Source organism: Eschrichtius robustus, chromosome 16 (genome assembly GCF_028021215.1).
Source record: "Eschrichtius robustus isolate mEscRob2 chromosome 16, mEscRob2.pri, whole genome shotgun sequence".
Classification (NCBI taxonomy): Eukaryota; Metazoa; Chordata; class Mammalia; order Artiodactyla; family Eschrichtiidae; genus Eschrichtius; species Eschrichtius robustus.
The window spans coordinates 30157543-30172667 of record NC_090839.1 but is presented as its reverse complement, the minus strand read 5'-3'; the positions used below and the strand labels follow the sequence as shown (position 1 = coordinate 30172667).

Sequence of the window (15125 nt, the reverse complement as noted above, 5' to 3'; positions counted from 1 at the left end):
GTATTCCACTGTACCACATCTTCTTTATCCATTCATCTATCGATGGACATTTAGGTTGTTTCCATGTCTTGGCTACTGTGAATAGTGCTGCTATGAACATAGGGGTGCATGTATCTTTTTTGAATTCTAGTTTTGTCTGGATATATGCCCAGGAGTGGGATTGCTGGATCATATGGTAATTCTATTTTTAGTTTTCTGAGGAACCTCCATACTGTTTTCATAGTGGCTGCACCAACTTACACTCCCAGTAACAGTGTAGGAAGGTTCCCTTTTCTCCGCACCCTCTCCCGCATTTGTTATTTGTAGACTTTTTAATGATGGCCATTCTGACTCATGTGAGGTGGTACTTCATTGTTGTTTTGATTTGCATTTCTCTAATAATTAGTGATGTTGAGCATCTTTTCATGTGCTTCGTGGCCGCCTGTATGTCTTCTTTGGAGAAATGTCTATTTAGGTCTTCTGCCCATTTTTGGATAGGGTTGTTTGTTTTTTTGCTGTTGAGTTGTATGCGCTGTTTGTATATTTTGGAAATTTAGCCCTTGTCGGTTGCATCATTTGCAAATATTTTCTCCCATTTTGTAGGTTGCCTTTTTGTTTTGTTTATGGTTTTCATTGCTTTGCAAAAGCTTGTAAGTTTGATTAGGTCCCATTTGTTTATTTTTGTTTTCACTTCCATTGCCTTGGGAGAAGGAAGGAGATTTTTCAATCAATTAACAGTTATTGTGTTCGGGTTCAGTTTCAACTAACTCATCAGGCAGTTAGTATACATTAATGCACACAGTTCTCGCAACATGTGCCCTGTTATATAAGTGGTTTTTAACAGACTCAGAGGAGAAGGCTTCTCCTTCCCATATGTTCAAAGTGCTTCACAGGCATTGACCTTCTTTGTCTCTCTCTAGTAGTCCTGAAGGAAGGGTCAAAGCCTTTGTTGACCTCTACCCTGCCCTTGGATGCTGCACCACAGGCTTCCCATTGCTGAGAAGGAGAAGAAGGAGAAGGAGAAGGAGAACTGAGCCCGCTCCCTGCTCTACCCACTGCCAAGCTGACTCTGGGGCTCATGAAACCCATGTAGTGAGTTGCTGAGCCCAAGCCCTGTCCCTGGTGGGTGTACCTGCCTTCTGTAGGCAACGATTGGTATCAGTGGGCAGCAGCCCACTTCTCCTCCCAGAAGGGCCAGGAGAGAAGAGAGAGAAGAAGGCAAGACAACCAAGCACCGTGGTGGTGTAGATCTGACCTCTGCAAGGTCCTGGGGTAAGAAAGTCTGACTGATCAGACAGGAGAAGCACTGGACTATCAAGAACTTTGAATGGTTTTTAAGAAGACATACAGATGGCCACCAGGCACATGAAAAGATGCTCAACATGCTAATTATCAGAGAAATGCAAATCAAAACTACAATGAGGTGTCACCTCACACCTGTCAGAATGGCCATCATTAAAAGGTCTACAAATAATAAATGCTGGAGAGGCTGTGGAGAAAAGGGAACCCTCCTATGCTGTTGGTGGGAACTGCAGCCACTGTGGAGAATAGTAAAACTAAAAATAGAGTTACCACATGATCCAGCAATCCCACTCCTGGGCATATATCTGGAAAAGACAAAAATTCTAATTTGAAAAGATATATGCACCCCCAATGTTCATTGCAACACTATTTATAAGCACCAAGACATGGAAGCAACCTAAGGGTCCATTGACAGACGAATGGATAAAGAAGATGTGGCGTACACACACACACACACACACACACACACACACACACACACACAATGGAATATTACCCAGCCATAAAAAAGAATGAAATAATGGATGGACCTAGAGCTCATCATACTAAGTGAGGTAAGTCAGAAAGAGAAAGACAAATACCATATGATATCACTTATATGTGGTATCTAAAATATGCTACAAATGAACTTATTTACAAAACAAAACAGACTCATAGACATAGGAAACAAACTTATGGTTACTAAAGGAGAAAGGCGGGGATAAATTAGGAGTTTGGGATTAGCAGATACAAACTACTATATACAAAATAGACAAACAACAAGGTCCTACTGTATATAGCACAGGGAACTATATTCAATATCTTGTAGTAACCTATAGAGGAAAAGGATATGAAAATGAATATATATGTATAACTGAATCACTTTGCTATACAACAGAAACTAACACAACATTGTAAATCAAATATACTTCAAGTAAAAAAAAAAAGAGCTCTATTTGTAGTGAGGTGGATGGACCTAGAGTCTGTCATACAGAGTGAAGTAAGTCACAAGGAGAAAAACAAATACCGTATGTTAACACATATACATGGAATCTAAAAAAAAAAAAAGGTTCTAATGAACCTAGGGGTAGGACAGGAATAAAGATGCAGACGTAGAGAATGGACTTGAGGACACGGAGAGTGGGAAGGGTACGCTGAGACGAAGTGAGAGAGTGGCATGGACATATATACACTACCAAATGTAAAATAGATAGCTAGTGGGAAGCAGCCACATAGCACAAGATCAGCTCGGTGCTTTGTGACCACCTAGAGGGGTGGGATAGGGAGGGTGGGAGGGAGAGGCAAGAGGAAGGAGATATGGGGATATATGTATATATATAGCTGATTCACCTTGTTATAGAGCAGAAACTAACACACCACTGTAAAGCAATTATACTCCAATAAAGATGTTAAAACTAACTAACTAACTAAATAAATAAATAAAAAAGAACTTTGAATGGTTTTTACAGTCATGGAGGGAAAAGTGAGATGTGCAGTGCTACTGCCTTCATTCATCTGCTCACCCTCAGGCTTGCTTTCGTTCTATATTCTGTAGGCCACCTCATATCTCTCTTGTGAACAAATTAATAAGATAATTAAGTGTGGAGTTGTACACTTAATTGATTCCTTTATTCCCACACCCCCAAACCAGGGTTCTCAACTCTTTGTGGGTGTTCTTGGGGGAGTTTTCAAAAAACCAATGCCAGGACCCCACCCCAGACCAATTACACCAGAATCTCTGGGGGTGGGGCCCAGAAGATTTTTAATGCTCCTTAGATCATACAAATATGTGTAAACGTTGAGAACGGCTGCCCCAAGTGTGTCCTTTCACTTCCTCCAGCAGAAAGCAGTTCTACGAGGAAAGAGGCAGAACCAGGGGCCAACTCCATGATTCTCTGCCATGTTAAGAAACAGATGGTGGGTACCAGCCATGAGCATTCTTTCTTGAAGGCTTGAGAGCTAGGCTCCCACTTCTGGTAAAGGTCTTACCACAAATTAATCGGGGATCTTATTTCCCATGCCCCAGCTGGGAGAAGTCTCCCAATGACAGGAGGGACCCAAAGTTCCCCCGGGAAGTGGGAATGGCCCTGAAGTGACTACCTTGAAGCTGATGGTGATGGAGGCGTATTTGTTGTCGGCTGTCTCTGAATTCCCGATCAGGTAGTCCCAGCTGGTGAACATCTTGAAGCTGAATGTGAAGTTATCGCTCTCCCCGTCGTTCGTGCTGCCCTGGGTGTTGCCGGCCATCCTGTAGGGTGCACACTGCTGTTGTTATGTCTGCCCCTGTGTCTACTGTGTCAGCCCAAGGGAAACAGGTGGCAGACATCCAGTGAAGGGAAAGAGCCAAGATGGATTTGAATCTGGCTACCGATAGCCAGAGCACCTTCCCCCCAAATTCAGAGTCCCCTGCGTGCACACATGGTGTCAACTGTGTAACAAGGAGTCTGCAGGGTACAGAAAACACTAACCATGTTTTCTACCCTGACGTCTGATTTCTTGTGGCTTGACTCACCTGCAAATGTTTTAGAACTCTTCATTCTCACAGAGAATATCCCCTTCTAATTCATCTGTTTTTTTGGATAAAAATCATATATTTCTGATGTAAAATTCAATAAGCCCTGAGGCAGTTAGTACTACAACCAGATAATACGCACATCTTTTTCTTAAGCAAGCTCAGAGGAAAGTACCTTGGACCTGCCTTGATAGCCCCCTATTTCATCCTACCTGTCCTCATCCTCTTGAGACAGGCCTGGGACCTGGGACCCTTTGCTGCAGTGCTGGACACACCTCTCCTTGAGCTACAAAATACAAAGAAACTATATGGGACTAAAAATAACTGTGTGCATGCGCAGTTGGGGCAAATTCTGTACGCAAAAGATACAAAAAGACAAAAAAAAAAAAAAAATCCCAACTGCCATTTCTAAAGAGCCAGGAGCAAAAGCAGGGTATTGGGAGCAAAAGCAGGGTACTGAGCATGCCTGCACACACCACCTAAGGGATGGGCAAAACACCTAAACCACACCTCTGGCCTGACCCCTGGACATGCCCCTACCTTCACCCCATATAAGAAACAAGCTTCCCCCCCCCACCCCCCCGTCGGTGAGCAAGCAAGGGAATGTGCTGTTTGTTCTTGCTCCCCCGCTGCTGCAGCAGCGGCCCCAGTAAAGCCTTGCCTGAATTTCTCATCTGGCCTCTAGTCAATTTCTATTGATTAAGGAAGCCAAGAACCCTGGTTGGTATCACTCTCTTTGTGCTTCCTGGAGATCAGTCCCATGGGAACCATGGAATCCCAGGCAGGGGCTCCATCAGATACAACGGGGGTGGGGTTGCCCCTCTCTGACACTATCTGACCTGTTGGCTTTTGGGATTTGCTGTTCCAGGGGCCTGGTTGCCTTAGTTAATTTTTTGGTTCAACAGAGAAACATTCCATATCCTTAAATTTGGCAGGGAAAAACATAGCAATGTGAAGGCTAAGAATAAAACCAAGCCTGTCTCTCCCATCTCCTTGTTTTTTTTCCTTTTGTTTGATAGAGCTGGGCAGCCACATGTCACCTAGTGGTCACTGTCTAGTGCCAGGCAGGCTCTTGTAAACAGCAGCATTTTCCCCTGAGATGATGAGATAGAAAACCCAGCTGGGCCCGCCCATCGCTTTCCGGGGGTTCTAGCCGGGCTTCAAGGGCGCTCTGTTTCTTGTGCACACACAGCGGCCCTGTTCTTCTCTTGTGGCTCTGCTGAAGGGTGAGTGGGCCTGGTGGTCAGGTCTGTGCACAGACTGTGTCCCCACCCTGCACAGCCTGTGCTGACTGGGGTCCTCTGACTTAGAAGAAGGCAGTTTGTGGGCTGGGCCAAAGTTTTTCTTCAGAGAACATGAATTAAGAGGCACAGACATATTAAAAAGCCATTTCTGACCACAGAAACAAGTAGAGTTGGGGCTGGAGAGGACACCAAGGTTACTCACTGCCATGCACACTGATTTAGCCTCATTGTGTCTTTGTAGGCACCAGCTCAGTTCTCACATGCCAGCTAGACAGAGAAGCAGAGGGTTTTTCTGAGGAAGCTGGGCTCTGGGGAAAACAGAAACAGACCTTGCAAACTTCTTCAGCCTTTCCTTAATGGGTACCATGTTCCCTTTCAAGCCACACTGTTTTTTTTGACAGTTTTGGGGACTCAGTAGGATATTTGCTGCCTCAGGGCCTTTGCACATGCTCTTGCTTTGTCTAAAGTGCTGTGCCCAGCCTCCTCTAAAGGACTGTCTATCCCATTTCCCAGAACTTCCCACATTACCCTGTCTGTGTCTTTTATACCCCATATGACAATCTGCATTTGCTTTATTTGTTTCCTTGTTTTCTCTCTAAATCCCCAACAAGAAGGTAAGTAGGCACAGTGTGGCCACAGGAGTGGGGTGTCTGTGGGAAGAAAATTAAAAGCCTGTAAATGAGACGGTCATACTTACGATCTAATGATGATCATCAGGCTGTAGCTGAACACGCTGACCCCCACCATGAAGTAAGCCATGGGTAACCTGTACCTCAGCCACCCGATGGTCCTCTGGTTGTTGTAGTAGCCGTAGAAGAGAGCGGAATACTTGATGTAGCCCTGTGGGGCAGCAAAGCCAAATGCTCTGGGTTTGTAAGCTCAACGTGACAGTCATCGGACGATTCCATCGACCTGGGGTATCTTTCTCAGGAGTGTGATGGGAGCCGGAGGGGAGGAAGGAAGGGCTCTCGATGTTCCTGTTCTTCCCTTCACTCCCCCAGTTGCTCCAGAGTCTATGCCCGTCTCCACATCTGCCCTCTTCTTTCTCCTGTCTATTTCTCCATTATACAGAGTGCACGGAGACACAGCACGGGGAGGAGAGTGTTGTTAACATTTGGGACAAATTAGGGATAAGGTGTGTGTGTGTGTGTCTGTGTCTGTGTGTGCGTCTGTGTGCACATGCACACACGGCTCCAAATTCCCCCTCCACTCCCCACCCCGTGCCCAGGGTCTTAATTTAACACTCTGGAACTAGAAGGGAGTCCGTGAACTTTCTCAGTATTTCACAACTTCTAAAGAAAACTATGTGATAAGGCTCACAATCTAACCTGAGCTTCGAGTTTCATTTTGGCTTTGTTTTTTGGTATAATTGGCTTTAGGTGTAATTAGCGCACTTTTTAGGTATAATAATTTAGGTGTAAAATTAACTGATAATTTTAGCACTTCTTTTATGTCTTTGCTGAATATAAAACAGGGGATTATTCTGACCTCACAAAGATATGTAGTTGGACAGGGGAGCCAAATTTTAATAGTTCTTTTTCATATACTTGTGGCTATTTCTTCTTTGATATCATACCTCAACCCAATAACTAAATAGTTATTTCTTAAAGGTTAGTTGCAATGTGGAATATGAATCACATAATGAACTTTTTCATACCTTAAGATCCATTGCTCTCCCCCAAATACTAAGTAATTAAAAAGGGAAAAATACTAACTTTACAGCAGAGAATTCTGGCAGATATCACTTTAACCAAGTGGTCAACATAATGTAACCCTGATTTGACACTCTGAGAAAGGCACATTACCTCCCCAACAATTCATAACCTTAATACAATCACGAGAGAACATCAGACAAACCCAAATTCAGGGGCAAACAACTGACCAGCACTATTCAAAAGTGTCAAGGTCACTGAAAGACAGAGAACAGTCACAGATTGGAGGAGAGTAAGGAGATGTGACAATTAAATCAATGTGAGATTGTGAGTTGGGTCCTGGGATAGAAAAAGAGCATTAGTGGAAAAACTGGTGAAATCCAAATAAATACTATATTTTAGTTAATAATATTGTATCAAGATTAATTTCTTAGTTTTGATAATTGTTCTATGGGTATATGAGATGTTATCATAAGGTGAATGGGTGAAGGGTATATGGGAACTCTCTGTACTATTTATGCAACTGTTCTGTAAGTCTAAAATTATCTCAAAATATAGTTTTTAAAACTCTATTGCTCTATCTTTTACTATCAAGATGTGGGATCTTTTACTCACACATGATTTTGTAACATCATGTATTGGTCATCTGGAAAGTAATGGTTCACTGAGTTACGAACGTATGCCAAATGTTGACACATTTCTTATACAATATTAAAACAATCACACTGTTAATATCTCCATTGATCTCATCAGAAAAGTATTTAACTACTGAGAAACTGCCACTGTCATGGTGATGGATATAAGTTTTCCAAAATTTTAATTTTTACTTGAAAAATAAAAATTTATCCTTGGCAACAATAACAAGTACAACATGGGATTATTGCTGAATAAATTGTTGGTTTTGAGTGGATAGGACATTTCAACAGGGGTCCTTGGGTGAAATAAAGAATAAAGGAAATTCTTAGTAGTAGCATGTAGTGGTAGTAGTATGTAATTCTTAGTGGTATAGTAGTTATTTGGAACACTCCTGTTCCAAATGACTTAGAAAAATACTCCAGCTCATTTTCACACATTTCTGAGGGGTCTTGAATCTGACTATGAGAGTGAAGGATGGCAGCAGCAAGATGTGTTGCTTGAACCACCACAGCCAGGCCTCCTGCCTCTGGATCTCCTTGGAGCTGCAGACCAAGGCCCCCAGAGGCACGGGGGTATGAGGATTCCAAAAAGAGGGAGGGATGTTCCAGGCAGAGGATCATGAGCAAAGGCAGGGAGGCACTGGACTTCCCTGAAAGTTGATAATGTTGGGGCATAAAGTGTGAGGTCTTAGACAGACATGGGACTGGGACTGGAGAGGTAGAAGGCAGCCAGGTCATGAACAATTCTTTTGTAAACCCAGTTCAGAACACTGGGCTTTATTCCATCTGGGAGTGGGAATAAAGGAATATCGGAGGTGGGGAGTGACAGGGTCAGGTTTACATTTTAGAAAGGTCACCTGGCAGCAGAGGGAATGGAGATTTGAGGAGACAAGCCAAGGCAGGGAGGAGAGGTAGAAGATTCTGACGGTGGTCCTGGTACAGTGAGGTTCGAGGAGAGTTGTGAGGGATGGAGAAAAGGAGACTGGTTTAAGAAACGTTTAGTAGATAGGCTCAGATTTAGTGATTGATTGGATGTGAGGGGTGGTGGTGAGGAGAGGAAATGTGGGATGACTTTCAGGTTTCAGACTTGAATGACTGGGTGAACGGTGGTTCCAATAAAGGAGATGGGAAAAAGTGATGTAGGTTTGGGTGCATAGTTGTTGGATTTGAGAAGCAGGTAGGATATTCAGTTGAAGATGTCATGTGAAGCTTGGGGAAAGGCTGGACTGGCAATAGCCCTGGGGTCTTACTGTGGTTATGCTGAGATAAAACCATCCTGTAATATCGCCTTACATAGATCTGGCAGAATGCGGGGAGCTGTGGCCTCATGGGGAGGTCACGTTTATCAGAGTGTGTGATAAAAGGACCCACGAAGGGGGCCTAGGAAGACATGGTTGGCTAGCTCATTTTGCACAGTGCTAGGATCCCATTTGGTTAAAGCACTGGCTTTCCAATAATTAAACACTTCACACTTATCCACAATCACAAAATGGAAGTGCATTGGCATGTTGGCAATGGTACCTCAAAATCCCAAAGGACGGAAAAATCCATGGCTTTTTCTTCCTCAGCCCGAGGCACCGTCTTTCTGGGTATACTTCCATAGGGCATGCCCATCAGCACCTTGTGTTGGGACAGAACGACACAATTACACGTGGAGAAGATACAAACACATGGAGATGTGCACATAGTGGGTTAAATCTCTTCTCAGAGCAGGAACATCCATTTTTTTTCCTTTAAATAACATTAATCACTTTCCTGATTTTAAAAGTATTACATACTCATTGTAGAAAATGTGTAAAAGTATAGAAGAGTGTTTAAAAAATTACCTGTCACCTTTACATCCTAAAGATAATGACTGTTAGATATTCATGTATTTCCTTTCAAAGTTTCTGAGTTTTGTATATGTTTTAGCTTGATTATCTAGCTTAATATTATTTTATGACCAATTCCCTATGGTGTATGGTATTTTTCAAAATAAAATGACTTTAAAATATCTAATCACATGTATGTACCATAAACTTACTTACAACATCCCCTACTGTTGGACTAATTAGAGTATTACTAGTTCTTCATGTGTACATAATTCTGTTATTAATACCCTTTTATATATATGACTTGATTCACATCCTTAATTATTTAAAAAATAAGGATTGTATTAAATTTACATATTGATTTAGGAAGGATTGATCTTTTTTATGATAGTAAGTTTTCCCTTCCACGAATGTGCCCTCCTGTTTATTCAGTCATATATATTTTTTAAAATATTTATTTATTTGGCTGCTCTGGGTGTTAGCTGTGGCATGCGGGATCTTCATTGCCACGTGTGGGATCTTATAGTTGCAGCATGCGGGATCCCTAGCTGCGGGATGCGACATGTCAGAGAATAAACAAAGCCAAAGTTGTTTCTTTAATAAAATAACTAAAAGAGACAAACCTTCAATGTAAATGAGGAAAAAATTACACTATCAAGCAAAAGGGAATATAACTTCAGATACATGAGTGATTTTAAAAAACAAGAAACTATGTTATTTAACTTTAAGCCAATACATTTTAAAATGTTAAGTTGAAATGGAAAGTTCAGGAGAGTGATCACTTGTGAGAGTTACGTGGGTAACATAATTGGGGAGAAGTAGATGGAGGACTCTAGTGTGTGTGTAATTTTTTATTTTTAAACTTAGTGGCAGGCAAATGGGCTCATTCTTTATACCTTTCCATATATCTGAAAGTTTTAATAGTTATTTTTAGAGGAAGTACCAATATGAGGCTTACTGAGTGCTGCCTATGTGAACCCTAGAGCAGAACTTACAAGATATTTTAAAGAATTATTTAATTAAATTAATTAATGTACACTAGCAGTGTACACCTTGGCTGCATATTAGGATAACCTGGGGAGCTGTATTTGTCATCTATTTTTGTATATCAAATTATCCTAAAACTATCTCCTCGTTTCTGCAGGTCAGGAACCTGGGTTGGGCTTAGCTGGGTCCTTTGCTTCAGGGTCTTTCACAGGCTTTAGTCAAGGTGTCTGCCAGGGCTTTGGTCTCATCTGAAGGCCTGGTGGGGCAGGATCTGATTCCAGATGCACTCCCTTGGTTGTTGGCAAGATTTAGTTCCTCATGGGCTGTTGGACTGAGGGCCTCAGTTCCTTGCTGGCTCTTGTCCAAAGCCACAATCAGTTCCATGCCAGCGGGCCTCTCCAGTCTGGCAGGTTGCTTCATCAAAGCATGTGAGCCAAGAAGGGAACCAAGAGAAAATGCCAGATGGAAGTCACAGTCGTTTATAACCTAATCATGTAAGTGACAGCCTGTCACTTTGGTTATATTCTATTTGTTAAAAGCAAGCCACAAGGTCTAGGCTTTACTCAGGTGGAGGGGATTGATTATACAAGGGCATGCTACCAGGAGAGGAGGATCACTGAGGGCAATCTCAGATGCCTGCCTACCATAGGAGCTTTTAATATAGGGATGCCAGAGCCACATTCTCAGAGATTCAGATTCAATTGATTGGACTTCGTATTTAAAAAAAACTCCCCAAGTGATTTTCATATGCAGCCCGTGTTAAGACAAGAAATACATGAGCTCATCATGTAGCAAGGCCTTGATAGCGAGCTCCTGCAGCATAACTGAGGGCTCTCCTGGGACCATGAAGGCATTCTGGGATCTGCAGGCAGTTGTCATTAAAGCTGAACAAGATTCACTCAAGCATTCAGAGCAGTTTGATTCCATTGAAATGTATCAAGGATTTGTGGCAAAAGAAGATGAGTATGAGGAAAAATTCTGTTAGAGTTGTCTAACATTTGAGCACTTCTAACATTCTTATTCCTAGACCCTCTGAGTCACCATGGTTAGCCTTAAAACAGCCATGAGCCATAGGAATATCTGATCGTTAGGTTTAGGCTTAAAACCTTTGGGCCCTGAAGTTAGCCGTGTCCTTGAACAACAGGTCATCTCCTCTACTCTACCTGCAGTGAATTTGGATGTGTCAGATTCCCACGAAGCCAATTTCCCACTATCCTAATTAAGAGGGCATCTTGGGATACCCCACATTCTCAACTGCTGTTATCCAACCTATCATCAAGTCTTGTCTGTTCTACTCTTTCCCTGTCTCTCTCTTTCTCTTCTTTCTCCCATCCTACTCCAAGACAGCTTCCCAAACACCTGCCAATCAAATCAAGGTGTCCTTTCCTGGACAGTTCAGGTCTTGGCTGCTTCATTGGAATGCACCAATCACTAAATTTTCATTGTTTCAAACAAATGTCCCCTTGATAGGAAATATTTACAAATTATATCAATATATATAAATTATATAAAATGTAATGTTTTCTTTGAGAAAAAAAAACCCTCAGTGTTTTTAAAATTATTCACCTTCCCCAAAACACTGCCTTTCTGGACCACTGTATAGCAAAATTCTAGTGATGTCTTATATGCTTACAGCATTTAAATGTAATCTCTTCTCATGGAAATAAATCCATTTGGAATCAAAAACTCCCAGGAAGAAAGTAAAGAGTCTGTGAGAGTAAATTTCCCCAGTGACTACTGGGGAAAACTCTCTCCTCCTTGGTTATGGAGGGGAGAAGTAAAACTTCTATTTAACTTCTGACAATACTGGGGAGAACCAGATTTGTTTCAAGAGCATTTGTACACATTTGCCAGAAGGTTTAAAATCCTTATCTCTGGGGACTTCCCTGGTGGTGCAGTGGTTAAGAATCCGCCTGCTGGTGCAGGGGACACAGGTTCAATCCCTGATCCGGGAAGATCCTACATGCAGTGGAGCAACTAAGCCCACGCGCCACAACTACTGAGCCTGCACTCTAGAGCCCGCAAGCCACAACTACTGAAGATTGCGCACCCTAGACCCTGTGCACCACAACTACTGAGCCCACAGCCTGCAACTACTGAAGCCCGTGCACTCTAGGGCCTGTGTGCTGCAACTACTGAAGCCCGCGTGCTCCACAACAAGAGAAGCCACCACAATGAGAAGCCCGCGCACCGCAACGAAGAGTAGCCCCTGCTCGCTGCAACTAGAGAAAGCCCGCGCCCAGCAGCGAAGACCCAACACAGCCAAAAATAAATAAAAATTAAAAAAAATGTTAATATGGAATCATTTAATAAAATAAAATAAAATCCTTATCTCTGTATTGGAGAGTGACAATGGCTTAAGAATATATATATAGGACAAAGTGGACTGACTCATAATCCTTGATTTCCAGGTGTGCACATAAGAGTATAAAGGTTAGTTAATGACATAAACAAAATTGTAAGTACACTCTTTGGGTAATGTAGAAAAGAATTCAATGGTTTTATCAATAATATAACACTCCTTTGCTACCAAGTACTATTATAATAAGCCCTCAACTTCTTCTAACTAATCTGATTTAATTCACATTCCATGGAAGTCTTTTAATTTTGTGAAAAATAGATGTTCAGGAAAGTTTCCCAAAGATGTGACTACAGATAGAGTTGACTCTAATATTCTCATGGAATCATTTGTAATAAAGTAGGAATCAGTAACCTATCATAGAGCCAATTAATAAACCTGAAAGGAAAAAATACTAAATGCATAAATACCATTACCCTGTAAGCTGTAAAGGTAAATTCACTTGTGTACCCAGCACAAGCACCAAATGGCTCAGGCAGGACTGTAGCAATTACTGTGCTAAGCGCTAATGGACCACAGGCAGCCCTGGAAAAGGCCCCAGGCCAACACTCCACAAACCTGGAATCTCATTCACTACAAATTTACTGCGTAAATTTGTACAGGTCACTTGTTCCTTTTTTGTCTCTCAATTACTAAGCTATAGGTAAGGATCTGCCTACACCCATAATAAGACTGTATCTGGGAGAACAGTGAGGAGTGCTATTCAAATGCAGGGTTTCTTTGGGGTAATAAATTATATAATGCATTCTATCTCTTTTTTTTTCAAGGTGAAAGAGAAAAAACCTCACTGAGATATTAATTCTCCACTAATTTTAAAGTAAAAGGAAAGGTAGAAGAATGTAGGGTCCACCTGTTAATTCAGAAATGGAAATATTTTGGTTCCATTCTTTGTACTCGGCTATCTGGGCAAATGATGTGAGCACAGAATTTAAAATGAATGACGGATTCTTTGTAAAACAGAGTATTTGATTTATATAAATGAAGATGGCTGTCATGATAAGCCTCAACACTATCTGAAGTTGTAAGCAGTTCTTTTCTTACCTCTGGGATTATGACTAGACCAAATATTAAGCCAAAAAGGACGAGGTTAACTCCATACATCCATCGGAGAAAGATGAAATATGATGCCACTGAAGAACCAAAGTGACCTGAGGAGAGAAAGATGGTGGATGTAAGTGTTGCAGAAGGACATTATCATAAAGGAGGACTTTATATGTGTGATAGATTCAATTTTCATGTCAGTCTGTGGAATATACATCCCTTTTTTTTTTCTAGATAAATAAAAGGGCTTAACCGATGTGCCTAAGTTCCTACAATCAGGAAGTGAAGAAGCACATTTTAAATTTTGGTCTGACTAGTCCAAAGTTCATCTTTTTTCTTTTCTTTTTTTTTTTTAACATCTTTATTGGAGTATAATTGCTTTACAATGGTGTGTTAGTTTCTGCTTTCATCTTTTTTCTAGTACAACAGAACCTATAACATAACCTAATCAGTTAGTCAAGAACGCCCTTCAGCAAACGAACTAAAAACAGTGACACCAAAATACTCACTTTCAATGTCCTTGATCTTCATTTCCCAGGGAATACATTGAGTCTTGAAATTATCAAAGTCTCTTTTAAACTTGACCCATTTCTGAAATTAAACAGGCAACACCCTCAGTTCATTAACACGTTGCCTTGGGGCCTGGAGGGGAGGATGGAGGTGCATGTGGATGTTGACATGTTGACACGTGGGTGAGGCTGCCATGTTGGAGCTGTTGAGCCTAGGCTGTCAGAGGTGGATGCGCACATCTTCACTTTCCAAAGTCAGGTGTGAGTCAGAGAGAAGCAAGGGCAACACAATACTTTGCATTTGTCTATAGTGCTGATAAAATTTCAGGTTTGGACACTTTACATATGAACTTAGAAAGTCTGTGTATAATTTCTGATTTGGGGAATCAAATTGGCTTAGCAAACTCTGATACAACTTCCTTCATCTTAAACCAAAAATTCAATGGAAAAAAGAAATCTCACAACTCTCATACCTACATTTGGCAGACAGCCAAGTGCCTTAATCTGATAGGAACTGTTGCTAAACTACAAGGCTGGTGGAAGTGGTAAAGAGATCTCAGCCCATGGTTTCCCATTCTTCTCCTAGTGAAACAGCAGCCTGTCTTTTTTTTTTTTTCCTAAAAGTAGTTAGGAAGGCATTATGCCCCTTTCCATGGTCTATTCCAGCTCCGACACTTTGTACCAATCAGAAACTTGAATAGCTGTCTGTCTTCTGGCTGCGTGAAAATTTGTCAACTCTTCAAGGGGCTTCTCTCCAACATCCCCACCCCCTGGAAATAAATCCATTTGGAATGAAAAAAAAAAAAAAAAACACCTCATAGAAAACAGCAGGCAAAGAGGAAGTAAGGAGAAAATCCTAAGATCAGTTTCTATTATTACAACGGTCTCAAAAGAACTTATTCATGAAGGAAATGAGATTTTCCTTTGTAAATTCGCTAAAGGATAAAAGGGAAATTTTGTCTGAAGGAATCAGACGAGCTTCCAAACCTGAAGCCCTTGACTATATCATGATTGGATAATTACTGTATAAGGAAGGAAACCACCTGTCAGAAGAGGGAAATGGTCACAGATGCCAAGGAGAAGAGGGGTTCATAAGCAAAAGACAGGTTGATAAT

At 41.6% G+C, this 15125-nt stretch overlaps 1 protein-coding gene across 1 annotated transcript in view; it reads right to left on the bottom strand.

Annotated features, from left to right (window-relative positions):
- The window catches only part of TMC2 (transmembrane channel like 2), a 69824-nt gene that overhangs the window by 35390 nt on the left and 19309 nt on the right, over nt 1-15125 (bottom strand). The window contains 5 exon segments of the mRNA XM_068524751.1: nt 3361-3508; nt 5714-5856; nt 8825-8923; nt 13502-13608; nt 14011-14092. Of these exon segments, the coding sequence (XP_068380852.1) occupies nt 3361-3508; nt 5714-5856; nt 8825-8923; nt 13502-13608; nt 14011-14092 (579 nt within the window).